The sequence below is a fragment of the Lepidochelys olivacea genome (genome assembly GCF_965140295.1).
Source record: "Lepidochelys olivacea isolate rLepOli2 genome assembly, chromosome: 9".
NCBI lineage: Eukaryota > Metazoa > Chordata > Testudines > Cheloniidae > Lepidochelys > Lepidochelys olivacea.
This window is the reverse complement of record NC_140419.1, coordinates 56471526-56491481: the sequence shown is the minus strand read 5'-3', so window position 1 is coordinate 56491481 and position 19956 is coordinate 56471526. Positions and strand designations below refer to the sequence as shown.

The 19956-nt window shown below is 48.4% G+C and overlaps 1 protein-coding gene across 4 annotated transcripts in view; it reads right to left on the bottom strand.

Annotated features, from left to right (window-relative positions):
* KIF1A (kinesin family member 1A) overlaps positions 1 to 19956 on the bottom strand; it is a 223114-nt gene that overhangs the window by 6494 nt on the left and 196664 nt on the right. For all 4 annotated transcript variants that reach the window (XM_084639637.1, XM_084639634.1, XM_084639635.1 and 1 more), the window contains 10 exons: positions 11541 to 11655; positions 9812 to 9945; positions 7397 to 7458; positions 6740 to 6885; positions 4621 to 4833; positions 4081 to 4158; positions 2757 to 2881; positions 2234 to 2380; positions 1655 to 1847; positions 911 to 1029 (listed from right to left, as the gene is read on the bottom strand). In XM_084639637.1, the coding sequence (XP_084495763.1) occupies positions 911 to 1029; positions 1655 to 1847; positions 2234 to 2380; positions 2757 to 2881; positions 4081 to 4158; positions 4621 to 4833; positions 6740 to 6885; positions 7397 to 7458; positions 9812 to 9945; positions 11541 to 11655 (1332 nt within the window). The remainder of the gene's footprint in view (positions 1 to 910; positions 1030 to 1654; positions 1848 to 2233; positions 2381 to 2756; positions 2882 to 4080; positions 4159 to 4620; positions 4834 to 6739; positions 6886 to 7396; positions 7459 to 9811; positions 9946 to 11540; positions 11656 to 19956) is intronic.

Here is a 19956-nt window from a genome sequence, read left to right as displayed (position 1 = left end):
CAGTATGGCCGTTCTTATAAATTGGTGTCACTCCATTGACTTCAATAGACTGATGCCTAGTTCCATCAGCTGAGGATCTAGCCCTGAATTTCTGTGTTTATTTCGGTGTGTGTGTGTGTGGGGGGGGGGGGAACTGTGTCCTTGTAACATTAAGCTGGCACAGTTGAAATCACAGTTAAAATGAACTCCTAAATGCTGCACAAAACAATGAGGCCACCAGAGAAGTGCTTGTACAACCTGCCCCCATGGTGTACCCCAATCCAACAGCATTACTAAACCATCATCATTAGGATTCAGAGTTATTGAGAAACCTAGCTGTTCTGGGATTTGGAGCAAAATTTTGGATTGTCAGTGCAGAAAGACTATGTCACCGTGTTGCCCACCTGCAATTTTAACCCCTTATGATGCAGTGTCTGCATCTGCATAGAGTCTGTGAAGCAGATTGGGCTACATAAAGGCAGCATGTGAATTTTATAAGCAATGGTTCTGAGAGCAAGGAATAAGACTTCAACATCCAATTTGAAATACAAATGAAAGGGACCAAGAGTAGCACCATCTCTCTGTAGAAAAACATTAAACCAAGACCCCTTGTCACAAGGCGACAGAGCTGAAGTGGATGGAGGGGAAGGAGTCTCTGGGAATTGCCCTGTTTTGCTCATTTGATGCTGCCAACCCCTTGCAATAATTTTACAATCAGCACACAGCAGGCCTTGCTCCCTGCAGCTCCACCTTCAAAAATATATGGAAGATGCTTGATAACTGGGTAGGAAGAGGCATGACAGAGCAGATTTGGGGAGCAAGAAACCAAGCTGGACAATCAAAACCAAGTTTCTGCTGTTGCAGCCTAGAGCATTACCAACAGGTTACCAGGCTGTCTCCTAACGGAATGGTTTAAAATGTCCCCAGGTACCTTATGGATCCAGCTAGCAGAGGGTTAAATGCGTACAGCCAGTCGTGCATGTCCTTGTCGCTGCTTGCCTGAAGAAGGATTCCACGATGCTCCGTGCATACTGCAAATGTGTTGGGGGTCTGAAACAGACCAATGCCATGAATGAGTCCACCAGGCTACCTGAGATGACACTGAGCAACATGCAGCACAGCTTGGAGCATGAAGGGACATAGAACAGGACCCAGACAATGCCAGGGAAGATGCTATCACAGTAGGCTACGTTTCCTTGAATGTGAAATTCCTCTGCTTTTCTGAACAGTCACAGATCAGAGCTCTGTTGTGGCTTCTTTGCAGAGAGGAGAGTGGATTCTGACACCATGAGAACATTTCTCATTTTTAAAGGTGCAATTTCACCCTTTGGGACCCCGTGATATCAAGGGAACTAGGTGTGAGCTGTCGAGCAGCACAGGATCGCCCTAAAGCTGGCTCTGTGGGGAGTATTAGCATACCGCTGTGCTCCTAGACTCTCTTCTCCCTTCAACACCATGTTGTGAACATCACTGTTCCTTTCATGTACCAGTTTCTGATCCCTATGGTCTTTCCCCATCCTTGGCCCATAGCCATCACTGCAGCCCCTCTCTTTTACCTTTAACATGGTTTCAGACATGTGCTGCCATTCTGGTTCCCCCCTTGCACTTGTAGCACAGCCCTGGACACGAGCTGTGCTTCCCCTGTTTTGCCCATATCATGACCTCCAGCAATTACCTTGAGCATGGCCTGCTGGTCCTCACTGTACTCCACCTGAGCAGAGGAGAGGTTGAGGATGGCTCTCTCCACAGAGTCCTTGTCTGTATTGTAGATGTAGACATAGGGGCGCCTCACAACCACATAGCGCTTCACCCAGCCGTTGGTGTGAGGCTCGAGGAAGTGCAGGTAGCCTTTCTTTGAGACAATGGGACTGCAGAGGGCAAGACAGGGCAGTCTCATGCTTAGGGACTGAAGAAAACCACCCAGCAAAAGGGTTAAAACCCCAAGTACTTGTCCCTACTCTTGCTGTTTTGCAGATTGTCCCTCACCTCCTTCCCGCAAATCCCACCTCTCCAGATGCAGACTGCCAGCCTTGAACCTCCTGCCCTGTGACCTTCTTGTCACTTAGCAGCAGCTAGTCTGAATACCTGCCATCTTCCTATGTCCCCAGCTAGGCTTCCAGCCATTTGAGGAGGGAGCTGCATGTGGCTATACTGAGACAGGAACAACTGCCCACTCTAGCAGGGACAGCTCCAGCCATGAGGGCATTCAAAGTACACTGACACCTCCTGCTTCAAGTAAACCAACTGCTCATACCTCACCCGGATCTCCTGAATATCGGGGACCAGTAAGCGCTGCGTCTCTTTCTCATCTTCAGACCCACATGTAGGAGATTTCTTCAGTTCTCCCTCCACTACGGGTTCTGGCTCAGGGCTTTCTGCCCTGGAAGAGAGATGGGAGGTTCTGGAAGGGGAAGAAAGGTATTTAATTACAATGATACCTTCACAGTGACTTTTGCCAATAGCCATCTCTGATTTTCTTCTGAAAACTGGCTAACTTGGTGCGCACGAAAGTGACCTACTGATAGCAGTGGCTAGACCCAGGCAAGGCTATATCCCTGTGGAATCCCCCCCTCCAAATCACTGTGCATGCTCATCACTTCTGGCCTTCAAACCTCCCGTGATGCTGGCACTGTATCTCTTCTGCACAGAGACTGATGGTTATGCCCAATCTCATGGTGGGTTGGTGTATGGACTAGCAATCAGGCTGACCCTGTACATGTTTGTTTGGGCCTCAGTGTGAATTTCTCAGCCCACAGTGGTCTGGGTGCATCTCTTACCTGACCTCAGTGTCTTTATACTGTCCTTCTAGCAGTGATGGGCAGGTGGAAGAGGGAGTCAGGGTGGTGACACCAAGAGCTGGCATGGAGGGGTCTCTCAGCAGGGTCACAGACATTTCTGACAGCTGCAGGAGGAAAGAAATCATTTCCTGGAATCAAAATCTAATCTGAGCTATAGGACATGAGCCTGGAGGGCAAAGGCCAAAGTTCGGTCTGGTGAACTGAAGACAATGGAGTTTCACCTGCTTATTCCTGGTACGAATTTGGGCCTAGCTGGGTAACGAGCGGTCTCCCTTACTGCAGAGACAATTCCTCTTCCATATTTGCATGGTTACTGGGGTCTTTTAAAGGTTACTCTGAACAGATGGAGGACAGCTTCTCAAAGTCAGTGTGATCCCTAGAGGAGAAGGGAGCTAGGCCGATATAACACAGTTGAGGGTGCTATCTTTTATAGCTCTTGCCTTTTGGTTAGAGCCGATATTAGATATACTAATGCCCTTGATTTTTCCCCACAGTTTACCAGCTAGGGAAAGTTTTACAGCCCTCTAGCAGATGCAGACTCCAGGGACGGGGCAGGTCACCAGACTTTCCTTCTCCCCACATAGGTAATCTTCAGGGCAGATCATCTGCTCTTTCCCACCCCTTGCCTACATCTCCCTCCTGTTTCCTTTCCCTTTCCACTCCTGCGTGCTCCCAGTGGAAAAGGTATCAGGGACTGGCAGGGTCAGACCCACTGGGCCCTGCCCTCCTGTGCTCTGCTCTGGAGAAGTAAGTGGGAGGCAAAGTGAGAAGCTTTGTCACAGTGCTGACGCTGGCCTCCTTCTGGAGCTGACCCTCTAGCCCTGAGGTCCCAGAGCACCAGTGTTTCTAGGCTAGTAGCCGGGGGGTGGGTTTCTGGAAGGCACTAGATTCACAAGACTGATCCCGCTCCTTCTCAGTCCCATAAGGGAGGAACTGCAGTCAGACCAGGAGACAGATATTAGGAGAGGCAACTTCTCCTCCCCTCCTCTGCTCAGCCAAAGCAGAGATAGACGTGGAGGTGGTAATCTCATGGAATGCAGCACCATGCACCTCTCCAGTAGCAATGACTGTGGCATGCCATTGGTGTTAGCACACAGAGCCTGCTTAATGTGGAGTGAAATGGCACCTTGAGGCCTTGTCCGCATACCAGCAGGAATCTCCTGCTAAGATTCCCAATGCAGGCCAGGCCAGGAGCTAACTACCAGTAAGTGTCACTGTCTGAGCAGAACCAGCACTTCCATACTGCTTATCACATCATTGTTCGAAGCAGGGAGTGCTAATGGTGCTGGGAAGTTGGTCCTACCTTGCTCTCGCTGGCGCTGATGCAGACATGGCTGTGACTGTACTCTCTGTTAAATGTATGTGTGAGGAGACGCAAGCACTGCAGGGGAAACAAAAGGCAACATCCAGTTGGCAAGCAAGACCTCTCCCCATGAACACATAAACGTCTTCCAGTCCCACCAGTAACTCTCCCCATCTGCCCTTCTCTGCCAGGCCTGAAATGCGCGGCTCTGTCTCAGCTTCCTCTGGATAAATATTTCAAAGGCAACATTCTGCTGATCAGGAGGAACAGCTGTGAGCACCAAATCCATGTCATGGATTCCCCTGCTTGCCTCAGACCTTCCACAGATTCTCCTTCCACATCTCCTGCCCACTGCCTCCTCCCCTAACCACTGCCTCTGCTGAAACCCTCCTCCATGCTGTCACCTCCTTGCACCTCAATGAGGGCCACTCCCTTCTCTGTGGCCTTCCAACCTTCTCTCCAGCCTATGTAGAATGCTGCTGCCCATCTGCTCCCCAGCGTCGAGCCCTCTAGAGGGGCTAGCTTGCTGCAATACAATACCTTGACGGCAAGCTCTTTTTGCCTCTCGCTGGGGGTCTCCAAGGGCGAGCTCCTGTCCTCTGAGGCACCATCTGCCGAGAGTGGAGAGGAGACACAGGAAGTGCTATGGGAATCGGAATCCTCACTGGAACATGGGGACAGGGACTCCAGGCCTGATCTTTGGGTCGTCTCCAGCTTCTCACGCAGGAGGAGGTAATGCCTCGTCTTCTCAACCTGGACAAAGACATTCACTCTCAAGTTCAAGTTTCTGGCACTTAACTTCACTTGCATTATTCCCTTCCCACTGCATTGCCTTGTTCAAACACATGGTGATGAGTACCTTGGAGTGAACGAATGTCACAGATCCGATATGGGCTACTATGGGGACACTTTAAGATGACATTATATCACAACTATCAGAAACTCCACAAAATGCCAGCTAGTGGCCTAGCTTTCGTAACTGTTGTTCTTTGAGATGTATTACTCCTGTCCGTTCCATGCTAGGAGTGTGTGCACCCACATGCATGGCTGCTGAAGATTTTTCTTAGTGGTATCTGTAGGGCCAACTCTGGCGCCTTCTCAGTTCCTTCTTGCCATTGACTCTGACAGTGGGGAAAGAGGGCAGGTCACGGAACAGACATGAGCAACACATCTCAAAGAATAACAGTTACAAAAGGTAGGTAACTGTTTTTACTTCTTTGAGCGACCATCACGGGCAGTAAGAAGGGACTGAGAGAGCACAGTGCCAGCAGCACCTCATATACCAGCGCATGAGCGTGGGGCTCCCGGAGGTGCCAGAGCCGGTCCTATGGATACCACCAAGGGAAAAATCTCTAGGAGTTGTGCACATGGGCATGCACACACCTAGCCTGGAATCGACATGAATCGTAGAAGATTAGGGATGGAAGAGACTTCAGGAGATCATCTAGTCCAACCCCCTCCTCAAAGCAGGACCAACACCAACTAAATCATCCCAGCCAGGGCTTTGTCAAGCCGGGCCTTAAAAACCTCTTAAAGAAGGAGATTCCACCACCTCCCTAGGAAACCTATTCCAGTGCTTCACCACCCTCCTAGTGAAATAATTTTTCCTAATATCCAACCTAGACCTCTCCCACTGCAACTTGAGACCATTGCTTCTTGTTCTATCATCTGCCATGACTGAGAACAGCCGAGCTCTATCCTCTTTGGAACCCCCCTTCAGGTAGTTGAAGGCTGCTATCAAATCCTTTCCCACTCGTCTCTTCTGCAGACTAAATAAGCCCAGTTCCCTCAGCCTCTCCTCGTAAGTCATGTGCCCCAGCCCCCTAATCATTTTCATTGCCCTCTGCTGGACTCTCTCCAATTTGTCCACATCCTTTCTGTAGTGAGGGCCCCAAAACTGGATGCAATACTCCAGATGTGGCCTCACCAGTGCAGAATAGAGGGGAATAATCACTTCCCTAGATCTGCTAGCAACTCTCCTACTAGTGCAGCCCAATATGCCATTAGCCTTCTTGGCAACAAGGGCACACTGTTGACTCATATCCAGTTTCTTGTCCACTATAATCCCTAGGTCCTTTTCTGCAGAACTGCCACTTAGCCAGTCGGTCCCCAGCCTTTAGCAGTGTCTGGGATTCTTCCGTCCTAAGTGCAGGACTCTGTACTTGTCATTGTTGAACCTCATCAGATTTCTTTTGGCCCAATCCTCCAGTTTGTCTAGGTCACTCTGGACCCTATCCCTACCCTCCAGCATATCTACATCTCCTCCCAGCTTAGTGTGATCCGTGAATTTGCTGAGGGTGCAATCCATCCCACCATCCAGATCATTAATGAAGCAAGCACTCGAAAAAAAAGTAAGAGATCTCTGCATAGCCCTCCCAGCTAAAGTTTTGTAGGTCCAAATTGCCACACACCAGTGCTTGGGCTCTGCAAGAGAAGTCATGGGGATGGAGTCAAATGGTGGGAAAGCAGCACCAGCTGTTGCATGTTGTATTTGCTTCTAGTGTACCTCAAAGGCAAAGCATCAGATACACCTTAGTGGATATGGGTAGGAGAAGCTGCCAGTTAAACAGGATGTTTCACCTTGCATTTGGCCATTACAAGTCAAGGTCCATTGGTTGACTGAAGTTCCTGGCAATAGGTTTCTAGGGTGGAGTCTTACCTCTTGTAGGAGGCTGAGTTTCTCCAGTTCCCACTGATGATCCAGGATGAGGCTGTCACTTCGAGGTCTCCACCCAGCCAGGTTCTCTTCGCCCCGCACGTATGCAACAGAGGTGTCCAGCACACGCCTGCGTCGTCTCTGCATACCTGCAGGAGAGAGGATCTCCGCTTTAGAGATCATTGTTCATGCCTTTAGACTGGGGCTGGTAAGATGGAGAATGGCCTAAGGTGATGCATATCTAATTGTAGACATGCTCCATATATCTGCACTGCAGCACGGTATCGTGTGTGTGTGTGTGTGTGTGTGTGTGTGTGAGGTTTTGGGGAGATAATGACATGCATAGACTATCCGTTCTCTGTCTCCCCCCTGCCCAGCATGGGACTGGATATGCTGGTTTGCTGCAGGTGCTGACCTTCACAACCTGTCATCTAATAAAGACAGAAAGGGCCACACATATTAATCCACTTAAGCCAATGGCATTACACCAGGGATGGATTTGGCCCTCAAAGTTTAAGTCCTTTTAAAAAATAAGTAGCCAAAACAATCCAACCCCAAAATGAATCCCAGGGGTTTTGGTCCCCTTTAAATTCCAGCAATGGAGTCCCCATGGGTAAAATAACCCCTAAAGCAACCCAGAGGTAGAGATGAACTTCCCACCTGGACTGCCGGCATCAGCCACACGGCAAAGGCTGAGCTCATACACCCCAGTCACACGGTTACTGCAAGCAAATGGAAGGCAAAAGGTTACACACTGCTGAGGGCAAATGCTCCTCACACAGACCCTTTTCTGCAGGATGCAGTGGCTGAGAGGTGTCAGCTAGGGAAATGGGGCTCAGGTCCCAGCTGTGAAAATGGTGGGTTTGCCCTAATTCTCATTACAAAGCGACTAGCCAGCAATAACAATGTGGTACATAATTTGTTAGAAGAGCGTTGAACAAGCTCTTGCTCTGGCAATGTCCTTCAAATTCTCCTCCTGAATGTTCATGCTCAGAGAGCTGTGGTGGGGCCTGCAGTCCACCTCCTGCTCTCTAGCACGTTGCAACAAAGGGTTAGTAGTGCATTAAACACCCTCAAGTGATCTTTCTTCTCCCCCAGGGACATCCCTGGGAACCCTATGCCTGCCTTCCAGCTGATCTCCTTTACTATCCCACTCTCAGGTCAATGCCAGATGGACTAGTCTAGCTGAAAAGGACTGGACATTGGTCCCTTCAGAGCCCATCAGTAATGCCTCCGTGCTGGCTGAGTGGGTAGGTGGGCGTCATGAGGCACTTCCTCTTCCTTGCCAGCTTGAGAACAGCAATCCTAGAGCCCCAGCACACTGTGCCACTACTAGATAACCAGGTTAGCCCGCATCCTCCCATGGAACACAGTATCTGGATCCTGGGGCTGTTATAATGCACTGATTTCCGGACAAGGAAGGAAGGAAAGGAGAGAAAAATAATCATAGCCCATTCCAGAACCTCAGCGTTAGTCCCTGTTCTCATGTCCCGTCTGGCAGAGAACAGTGCACGTGAACATGCAACACTGCACAATCACCAGGGAACACAGGGCCTGATTCTTCATTACTTTGCACCTTGTGCAATCATTTGCCCCTATGCAGTGAGCGGAAGTCACCTCCAGATCAGAAAGGTTGCATTTCACACACACCCACTGTGCACAGATTTCACTGTCTACACAAGGTGTGAGGCCCTGGGGAACCAGCAGGGGTGAAAGTAACTGAGGCCACTTACCGGTACAGGGTGGGGCGGCTCTGGCCCCCAGAAGGGGTGGGGCCTCGGGTGGAAGGGGCGGGGCTGTGGGGGGTCAGCATCCCCCAGCTAGCCCTTCGAGTCTGGCTGGCCCGTGCTGCCCAGGGCTCCCGTGTTGATTTAAAGGGCCCAGGGCTCCCGTGTTGATTTAAAGGGCCCAGGGCTCCAGACGCCGCTGCTGCTACGTCCAGAGCCCCAGCCCCTTTTAAATCACAGGCCCCAGGGCAGCTGCTCCCTTTGCCCCACCCCCTGCCTGTCGGCGGCCGGGGGGCCAAAAGTGGCAGGAACGTTAAAGCGCTGCAGGGTCCTTTGTCGCGGCAGCGCTTTAATGTTGCTGCGCCCCCCACCGACAGGGGAAGCAAAAGGGGCAGGGACATTAAAGCACTGCTGTGGCAACGCTTTACTGTGGGCTGGGTATGGGCCGATGCGGGTTCTTACTCGTACACAGGACTGGCCCCTACCGGCTCCCTTTCACCCCGGGGAACCAGGTCCATGATTTCTAGCTGTGCCAGACAGACTATATTTCCTGCGATACCCTTACTATAGGACTGCACTTGATGCAGCTTGTTCAAGGCTATGTTACCAATCCAACCCCTCAGAACAGGCTATTCCATTTAGTTTTTTACAAACATAACAAAGCCCCCATCCCATGCTCTGGGTGCCCCAGCAGTTTCATTCCACAGTGCAATAGCATGATAGAACAGACCGCTCTTTCAACCCTAATACATACACACCAGCAAACAAAATAAAAGTCCTCCACAACAGACATCATAACTTTTCCAGCCCTGAATCCCGCCCACCTCAAGACATTTTTGCAAAAAGAAATTCTGTTTCAGTCAATAAATTTCAGGTTTTTGTCAAAAAACAACTTTTGTTTGGTATTTGGTATCAGTTTTAAACCAATACACCTTCTTGATAAAAATCTGAAAACTTTCAACAACAATGAACAAATCTTTTTCCTCAACCTTTTTTGCAAGAAAAAAAAAATCATTTCCTGGCCAGCTCTGGTTATCACGCCCCCTGCATGACTAACACAGAGCTCCTCTGGAAACAATTACATCAATAAATCAGGATCCTCTGATCAGGATCCTGCAGTGTGTGGAACTAGTTTATTCACTTTAGAGTGGTAAGGGCAGATAGAAGCCTAGTGGGATATTTAAAAGCTGCTAGGTGCCTAAATATCTTTGTGGATTTGGGCCTAAGTGCCTTGGGAAGGTTTGGGGTGACCAGCACTATGGACAGCTAAGACATTGTTAATAACCATTGCTAATTATTCTTCAGTGTCTTCCTTCCTCCTTTTGAAAAGGAAAGGAGATTCTTCTACCTCTCTGAGGCCCGCAGGCTCCCACTGCCAAAGAGATTGCGGATGGAGCGAGACGCTGGAAGTTTGGCATCTCTGGAGTAGAAGACCATGCAGAAATCTTTGGTGATCACAGCTGGCTGGGTGCAGTTCTCCATCTGCAGTAGGGTGGAGAAAAAGGATGAAGGGAGAATTATGGAGATGGCTCCTAATGAGGCTAACATCAGCTCCTCCCCATCAGTTTGAGTGAGGGATGACAGTGTCTGTAATGTTAGTAAAGACTGTGTCTGAGTGGTCCATATTCAGAGAGAAGATTGCACTGTGACTAGACAATAGTGATTCCAGGGCTTTATCATATGTCGTTTCCTAATGTACATGCCTCAAACTATGAGGCCAGCCATTCTAGAATGACTCAAGCATGCCCAGGGAAAGTGGATATCAACTGGATTATTTCTTTCCTGCTTTACTCTTGGGATTTCACAAAGGCCAAATTGCCGACTCTATAAAGAATATTCAGCAGAGGGTTGTGGGCTTGATTCTCCACTGGGCCAAGCCATTCTGCTCCCCTGGTCCTGGGCTTCTGCAAGACGATTTCCCCACCACTCTGATAAAAAGCTTTTGGAAGGGGAGGGCCAATCTTAGAGAAAATGCCTGTTCTCACAGTGTTAATAGCCTTGAGAAAAACTAGGCTTAAACCAAGCAAGGGCACTTTTGGGCACTGCCTTTTCAGGAACATGCTCAATGAATGTTAAGTAGCACCCTGCCTTTCCCCTGCTGCTGATTACAACCAGCCCATTCTTCTCTGTTACATGCAGTGACCTTCTTCTTTGTGTTCCTGACACCAGCTGTCTAGTTTTCAGCGTTTCTCCTTCCAGACGCTGCCCGGACTGATCTTTCCACGTACCCCCAAACTGCACTGTTTATTTTGTTTGTTAGCACTGGGCCCCATCCCACCAGGTGCGAAGCACCCTTGACTCGCACTGATCTTGGAGGAGACACTCTGCTCCGCACAGGACCACTCCTGCGGACAACAGTCGCCAAACAACTGAGGACCTGGCCCAATCCAACGGCCCTACCCCTATGACAGCACCCTGGCACTGGAAGACAATCGTCCATGACACTGCAGGGAACTTCTGAGCATCTGGAGGAGAACACAAGCTCAGAGAGATGGACACAGCTTGCAGAAACACCAAGTGCTGGACTGTCACCTGACAATGCAGCCTGAGGAAGGGCTTGTGTGTAGCTGCACTGCTCTACAAGCAGGGCATGACTCAGATTCTAACTTTCTCCCAAGCATTGGTTCTGGTGCACAGGCTGGCGGGCTGCTGTGTTAGTGGTGGCTGCACCCACTCCCTGCCCACCTGCACAGGGTGTGGAGTAGTAATCTGCATGGGCTTTGGCAACGAGCACCCATTACGCCCTGTTACTGCCAGAGGTATAGCAATATACCCAGCCGAGCCTGATGGTTCTAATTCTGCACTGCACTGATTTCAGTGGAGCTACCTTACTGTAAAACTGGCATGCTGGAGTGGGGACTCAGGCACTGCAGCTCTGGGTTATCTGGTAGTGTTAAAACTGTCTGCACATGAGGGATAGTGTACATTGCGCAAACATCTTGAGTTACTTTGAAGAACTTGAGTAGCTCATGCAAGGGGCTGGAGTAGAGGGGAGGTGGAAGAACCTTGCTCTCACAGATCATATTGCCTACTCTGTGCACTGATGGGCAGGTTAAAGAATACAGGAAGGTTCTTGCCTCAATGTAAGCGGACAGGGTAATGAAGATTTTTTCTCTGTAAGGGGTGACTCGGTTCAACAGCAGGGAGTTATGCATGGAGCTGTCCCACGCTGCTTCAAACTGGTAAAACGTCCTGGAAGGAAACAGCAGAGGGCTGGTAAAAACACAACTACACCTTAAGTTAGAGCTGCAGAAACATGTAACATGCACACACGTAACCACATTTGTGACAGATGAGCAGCCATTCTGGAATTCTCAGGTTCAACTCTCAGGAGGGGCAGGCTGAGGAGAAAACACATGTTCCCCCCCACTTGCTCTGAAAGATATTGTAACATTTCCATAAGAAAGCTTCAATTGAGGGATCTGCATTACAAATATGAGGAAGAATCTTCTGTGTTGATTACAATTGGACAGAAAAGGTTTGAAAGCAGTGGGATGCAGCCTATTGGCAATACTATGGAAATGGGAGGAGTGCAAGAAAGAGGTGGAGGGAGAGCAAGAGAAGGACAGAAAGAAAGCTAGAGGAGATGGAGAAAAGGAAATAGCTGTATCAGCACCAGGTACTGCCTCTAGTCAAAGAAATGTGCAGCACTTCAGGGCCACATCTCTGCAGTCAAATAGGCTTCCTTCCATGTGAAGGAAGACTGACTTTTCTGTGAGCATGGTCAGAACGGAAGAGAGTGAGGATGCTTAGCGGAGTGATTGCTGTCGTCTCTCTCAGGCACTTTACGCTCTCAGTGATTTTTTTACCTTTTACCTGACACCAAAACAGACCACTTCCCTCCAAGGTTAAGCTGTGAGCTCAAAATGTCCATCAAAGCTCGGCAGAGTTAATTCCTTCCTACTGTTCATCTCTGGCACAAAGCCACAGACTCTGAGCCAGCTGAGCATTTGTCTAAACAAGTTCAACTCCAGTGAACTCCATAGTGCCAAGGTGAATTTGACCCTCCATGTTCATTGTCCCCTTGCTCCCCTCATTTAATGTCTGTGCTAAATTAAGAGGGCTGAAAGAGGAATTTAATATCCATGGCCCCAAAGCATTTAAACATTGGCTTAACTTAAAGTATTGCTTAAGTGGCTTTGAAGTCAAAGGGATGTAAGCATGTGCCTAACATTAAGCATGTTTCCATGCTTTGCTGAACAGACATGGATTTCTGAATCAGGGCCCAGGCTCATTCTTTCTAAACACCTACACTCTGGCCACCAACACATCCACTCATTGTCCCTTTCTCCTGTGAAATTAGGCTCATTCTTTCTAGACACCTACACTCTGGCCACCAACACATCCACTCATTGTCCCTTTCTCCTGTGAAATTAGCTGCACTGATCTCAAGAAGTAAATATGTGCATATATTGGAATATAGAGCTGGGCTTTTGGGAAGTTTGCCTGCCAAATTAATGCAGTTTTGGGAGAGACAAGCTGGTACCATAAAAGATATCAATCCTGCCCACAGGTAATCGGAACTGGTCGTATCTGTGCTCTGCTGCACTTCCTGGAAATACCACTTCTAGAGACAGGACTTCCATGAAGGACATCACAGCCTGACACTTCAGCACTGTCAGGTGATGGGAACTCTCTTCTTGCCCTATCATTTTTAGGGTCAATATTTTCTGGCTGGAACAAATTAAGCTCAGGTCCCAAAATCCCTGACCTGTCTTGGGTCATTAGAACAGCCCACTATGCTGACAGTCTCTTTGTTGAGCCCATCTGACTCTCAGCTCTAGTGTTTAGGGTTTACCTTCCAGCATACTGAAGACTACTTTTGAAAGCCACATTCAGAAGCCAATCAAAGATGACATCTACTCAGGACTCCCCCTAATTTCCGTTTGAGCATACTCAAGAAAACATGGTTCAAAACCATTTCCACACAGACATTCCACCATCACAGCTCACCAACACTCTGTATCAACATAGTCAAACATCTCTTTAACAAGATCCCAGGACTGTTCTTAGAAAACGATGCGTTGGATTGGATCCCACTCTGGGGAGCAAGGAGAGACTCTTGTTAAAGCACAATTGACCATGTTTGTTGATACACTGTTATCTCATTTTAAACACCACATTGTAAATAACATGAGATAATTGTTCTGGAACATGTTGCAAACACTGAAACTAAATGAGAAAGACCAGCACCACTGTTAGAAACAAGTCACTGGAGGACAGGTAACTCCAAAGGGAAGGATATAAGATAAGAAAAGGAGGATTATAAGAAAAAGGAGCAAAAAGCAGAGGAACAAGTCAGAGAAGAAAGAGAGAAAAGCAGAAGGGAATAGACCGAGCAAGTACGGGTGAGAAAAGTGAGAATTACCTAGTGTAATTTCCCAGTGAAATGCTGTAAGTGGAAGGCAACCCAGGACAAGCACACAACATACAACCACACAAAGAAATTAAAACGTTAGAAAGCATTGTTGATATGGGGTCTGGTAACAAGCTAACTCCACAGCTCCAGGGTGTGTGGGTAGGTGTGGAGAGGTGGCAGTCAGAGCTAATTGTAAGTTTCAGAGTAACAGCCGTGTTAGTCTGTATTCGCAAAAAGAAAAGGAGTACTTGTGGGAGCTTAGAGACTAACCAATTTATTAGAGCATAAGCTTTCGTGAGCTACAGATCTGAGGAAGTGAGCTGTAGCTCACGAAAGCTTATGCTCTAATAAATTGGTTAGTCTCTAAGGTGCCACAAGTACTCCTTTTCTAATTGTAAGTTTGCTGCTGGTGGAGAACCAGGAAGGAAACAAAGATCACATTCTCTCTCCATCCTCGTTGTGGTGATATAACAGGACGAACCCTGGGCCAGACAGTTTCACAGAACCCTGGATATGTAAAGGATTTCCACACCCACCCTGCCCACAATAGGGGAATTTAGATTCTGTTCATTCAGTTAATGGGCTTTCCTGCCCTGCTGTATCAATGGATCTCTGCCCTTGCCCGCAGAGAACAGCCTCTTTTGTAACAAAAGAGGAACCCATTGTCCATGCTACTTGGGGCATGGACTACAAAACCTGCTGAAACTAGGTTCCATTGCCCCTCATGCGGTCAGAGATGGGAGAAGTTTTAGCATGCATGTTCACTAATACCACAACAGCCTTTCAGCTCCCTTCCAAGAAAGATGCCATTAAGCGTGCATCATTTCTATCATGCTGGTGGACAACTGATGTTATTAATGTCAATGATGCACCATCTCAGAGAGCCACAGACACAGCATGCTGTGTGGTTGAGAACTTGGGACTAAATATGCACCTTTTAAATGTAAGAGCAAAGAGTGAGCAGTGCAGATCTTGTGGACCCTCAGCATATACCTGCTTCTGTGAGTGCTCTTTTATCTGGATGCCCCAAGAGAGCCATTTGTTTTGAGAGCTCCTTCCCACACATTAGACCAAAAATCAACTTCAGCCCTATTTCCTCTGGAGAGGGGAAGGGTACCCTGTTTCCAGTCATTCAAATTCAGAGTTTCTGCCAATGTACTTTGATCCTGAGCTGCAATTCCCCTGCTGTTCCAGTCCGGGGCCTCTCTTGAGTAGGGTCTCCCAATCCCAACAAACTGCATCGAATAGTCAGGTGGTTTTGCAGTATATCAAAATGAGGAGTGGGTGAGGCCACCACACCCCCTTTTCATTTGTCAGCTGATCCAAAATTTGCATTCTGGTCCCCAGACTAGTGAATTAGCCCAATGCACTGTGTAAGTTCTGTCATTGTTCATTCATGCATGCATGCTTTCAATCCTGAAGCCAACAGCTTTTTCATATTGCAGAATGAAGCTAAGGATAACTTGCAGCAGACTGAGCAAACGGTTAGTTCCAGCAAAGAGAACAGGGGACTCTAGTGCAAATTGTTTTTAAAAGTAAATACTGTATTTTGCAATGTGCTTCCCTAAAGAAACCAAACCAAACTAGTCAAATGTTGTAAAGCACAAACCATGTCCCTTCTTCTCCCCTCCTCCCACCCCGCCCCCAAACTGGAAAGATATTCTGATGTGCCTGCTCTGGTATGATCCCACATGTTTGGGCCTGAGGTGCAGTTGTGGGGTAGGATTTAAATGCTTTCCCATAGCATGTGTTGAATTCCACCACAAGAGTCTGTTGCAAACCCCTTTGCAAAGACCTGAGAACCAGAAAGAGATGGCATGTCCCACCCATGCTCTGGTTTGGTGGCACAAAGGTGCTGTAAGATAGGCTTACCCAGCCAGCTGAGCATCCCCAGGGTGGGAAATCCCTGGGGGGCTAAAGCTATGTTGCCACTACACTAGCCACTCCCATAGCCCTCACTGCAGGGGATGTTGCCAGTGAGGGGCCTAGCCAGAGCATTCAGGAAAGGCCTGGCTGGCATAATGACACCCTGGAGGCCAAACTGTGGGTGGAAAGCCACCTTTGCCCCCCATGACCCTGGCAATGGGTCCTGCCCTGAGTACAGGGCTTGAGCAGACCAGACAATAATACTGAATTAGCCAAACAAAATATTGTGGGCCTGATTTTGATGTTAGTTTCATCAGTGTAAATCGGAAAACTGAATTCAGTGGCACGGCACTGAGGTAAATGAGATCACAGTCAGGCCCAATATTTGAAAAACTTAGAGTTGCAAATGCACAATGGCCATGTGACTTGTCTGTAATTAAAGAAGAATTTGCTTAGTAAAAAATATGAGCTGCATAGTAATTACCTTGGAAGCGAATGCACGTTGATTTATGAGACAGAAATCATCATGTCCTGTATTTAACAAGTAATGCAAAGCTCCACAAATGCCATGAAAAGCAAGAGCACTTGCATAATACAAACCCTGCTAGATTTTCAAAGTAGAGTTAAAAACAAAACCTAAATCTAAACCCTAGTGGAATAAAGTCTTCCCTTTCTCCACTAAAAAGAATGATGGCAGAGTTTCATTTCTAATTTAAAACTTGATTCTGCAACACTTTACTCATCAAAGGAAATCAGTCTCTAGTAGTTAGGAATACTCTAGATTCGGCGTTGGGGTTTTTTATGCCATTGAGAATTTGCTCTCAGTCCCTGTACTGGCTTCCACAGATTTCTTCCTAATGTTACTCCTGCCATAAATGGGTAACTGCAAAATAAAGAATCAGACCAAAGACTAAGGATTCAGTAAAAGGAATCTCAGGTATCTAGTCCATTACTCCTTTTCACAAATCTAGCCTAGGGGTAGGAAAAACACTCCAAAATAAAGTTCCCAGGCTTCTGGTGCCCTTTACTCTGCCTCTGATGGCTAAAGAGTTAATTCACCAAAGGCCAAAGCCCATTGAAATCAAGAGAAAAGCTCCCACCGACTTCAACAAGTTTTGGATCAGGTCCTTAGTGCTTAAATTCACTGCCCAAAACCTTTGTTGATGCAGAGTTACGGTTGAAAAGCAGTGCCTCGTACCCTTCCAGAACAGCAAGGTTATATTCTTAGTTCCCTGCACAGCTGGCAATTCAGAGTTAAAGTGCAAACCAGCCCCACCCCCCAACCTTAACTCTGCCCTCATTGAGGGATGCCCCAGTCTGCCCCTATCACATAGGACAGCCTCTATCTTTCCAGGAGATACGGAGCACTGTGGGGACACTGGGAGAAACTGTCAGACCATATCCTCACTAAGGCAAAATAATAATGTAGGTCAGGCTTAGTGAGCACCAGCTGGCTAAGCCTGGCCTGAACCATTTCACCTGCTCTGTACACACCACCCCATAGCTGCCAGATGTCACCACGCTTGCTCCTTGTCTTAAGGAGTCCCTCTGGAATATCATCTGTGTGACACTACATCCCATATTTGTCATGGTATATTATATAATTATGGCATAATTATGATGCATTTTGTACAAGATGGGTCACATAAGGTGTCATTGGAAAAGTTATGATTTGATGAATATGATTATCCTATTTGCATGTATCATTTTTGTATTTGAAGGTATGAATATTGACTGTGTATCAGGTATTTCCAGAGTAAGCACATTTGAGAACACCCACAGCAAGCCTTTCAGGTACAACAATGAAGAAAGTAAACAGTGCTAATAGCCCATCAGCAAAGACAATGGACCATGGAAGAGCTTAGCCTTCCTAAGAACGCTCCAACCAGCGTGTAAGTAATGGCTGCTATGACTCAGCAGGGCATGCAAGGGCATGTGATCAGACCACGTGACACTGAACTCCATTTTGATACCTGTATTTTTTTTCAGAAGCTGGTCTGGGAACTGAGTTTGGAACAAAGGGTTCCTGCCATATGATAAAGCTATATAAGGTGGGGTGAGACATCATCTAGTGGCCTCACTCCCCACACAAGAGAACTGGAAACACTCGAGGAAAAAAGACTGACTTGGGGAGAAGTGCTGGTACCAGGCTAAAAGGATTTCTAGCCTGTATATGGAAACCTGGTGAACTGCTTGTATCATCAGCCAGGGTGAGAAATTGCTAATTCATATCCAATCTATCTATTATGTTAGGCTTAGTTTGCGTTTTGTTTATTTGCTTTGATAGGTTTGCTATCATTTAAAATCTATCTTTTGTAATTAACGAACTTGGGGTGTTTTTCTTTATCTAAACCAGAGAGCCTTTGAGTGAAGTGTCTGGGGAAAAAATCTCAGCTTGGTTAACACAGGCTTGTTGCATATCCTTCCCACATCGAGCGGAAGGTGAACTTTTATTAAGGAGCTTACATTGTACAGATCCCTGTATGATGGTATAATTTTGGGTTTATAGCCCCGCATGGGTGCAAGGCAGGGGGAACTGGGAAGTTGGCTTGTCCTTGAGTGGCTTAGGGAAAGTACTACAGTAACTCAGTTGGTGTGTGGCGCCACCTGCTGTCGTGTGGGTGATAGCAGGGTCTGGTGAGGCTGGCTTTGTCTCCAACCAAGCAGTGTGAGAAAAGGGCCAGCCCAACTCGGTGGTTAGAGGGGTGCAGCATTTCCCATGGCTCCCAGACTGCACCCTGGGGTGACAACCTGTCACAATCTGCACTTACCTCGGGCTGCAGAGCACTGTTATGTCTGCTACCAGACTGCCAACAGTCCCCACAGCAAGCCTAGACCATGGTCTTCCTTTGCTTGCACAACCCATATCACCCAGTGCAGAAACAAGGGGTCCGCGATCCTTTGGGTGCAGATGTGCTTCTGCTCTCGGAAGGCAAATTGGAAATTCAACCCCCCCCCACCCCATTTGCTTATAAAGATATTCTGCTTCCATCTATATTGTTAGCTGTCTAACTGCAGACTCGTATCATCTCAGAACAAGCCCACCATGGACTGTGGGATAGCAATTGCTTTTGTGTGGAACTAGATCCTGTCAACAAGGAGCTCTTTACAATCCGAAGTACAGGATTATGGTGGTAATTCGGCAAAGCACTTATGCATGGCCGTAGCTTTATGCAGATGCTTACATGCTTTGCTGAATCAGCACCCAAGAAACATTCTAATGGGCAATCATACAGCAAGTCCTTTCAGCAAGCTTTGGATGACGTGCCACTGATTCAGGGACAATCACTGGAGTTCAGCTGGATGTTGGCTCTGAACTGTAACCCTCACCTTTACTGACACAAAAGGGAAATTGAAAAAGGTGCAGTGGGAAGTGCACCCACAGTAAAACATTTCTGGATCTTCTTACTGTGGAGATGAGACATATCACTCTGTAGGCAATATTAGAGTGGAATCAAAGCATTCAAGATATTCAACTAAAGATATAGAAGCCAATCTGGCTGGTACAATCTGGACCAGAGGTGGGCAAACTATGGCCAATGGGCCACATCTGGCCCATGGGACAGTCCTGCCCGGTCCCTGAGCTCCTGGCCTGGGAGGCTGTCCTCCCTCCCCCGCAGCCACACCGCCGCGCGGCGCAATCCTCCGGGCAGCGCAGCTGCAGAGCCTGGTCTGACCCGGTGCTCTGTGCTGCGTGGCGCGGCTGCCTGTCCTGGTGCAGCCGCACCACCAGCCACTGGTGCTCCAGGCAGGGCGGTAAGGGGGCAGGGAGTGGTGGGGGGTAGATAGAGGGTAGGCGAGTTTGGGGGGTGGTCAGGGGCGTGGATAGGGGTTGGGGTGGTCAGAGGGTGGGGAATGGGGGGGTTGAATGGGGACAGGGGTCCCTGGGGGCAGTCAGGAAGGAGAGGAGAGATTGGATAGGGCAGCAGGGGGTGGGGGGGTGGATGGGGCAGGGGTCCCGCGGGCCAGTCAGGAAGGGGGGGTTGAATGGGGTGGTGGTGGACAGTTTGGGGCGGGGGGAACGGGGGCGGTCAGAGGACCAAGAGCGGGGGTGGGGAGGTGGATGGGCCAGGGAACGGGGCGGTTGGATGGGGCAGGAGTCCTGGGGGGGCTGTCAGGGGGCGAGAAGCAGGAGGGTTTGGATAGGGGGCAGGGGCTGGGCCATGCCTGGCTGGTTGGGGAGGCACAGCCTCCCCTAACCAGCCCTCAATAGAATTTCAGAAACCCGATGCAGCCCTCAGGTGAAAAAGTTTGCCCGCTCCTGATCT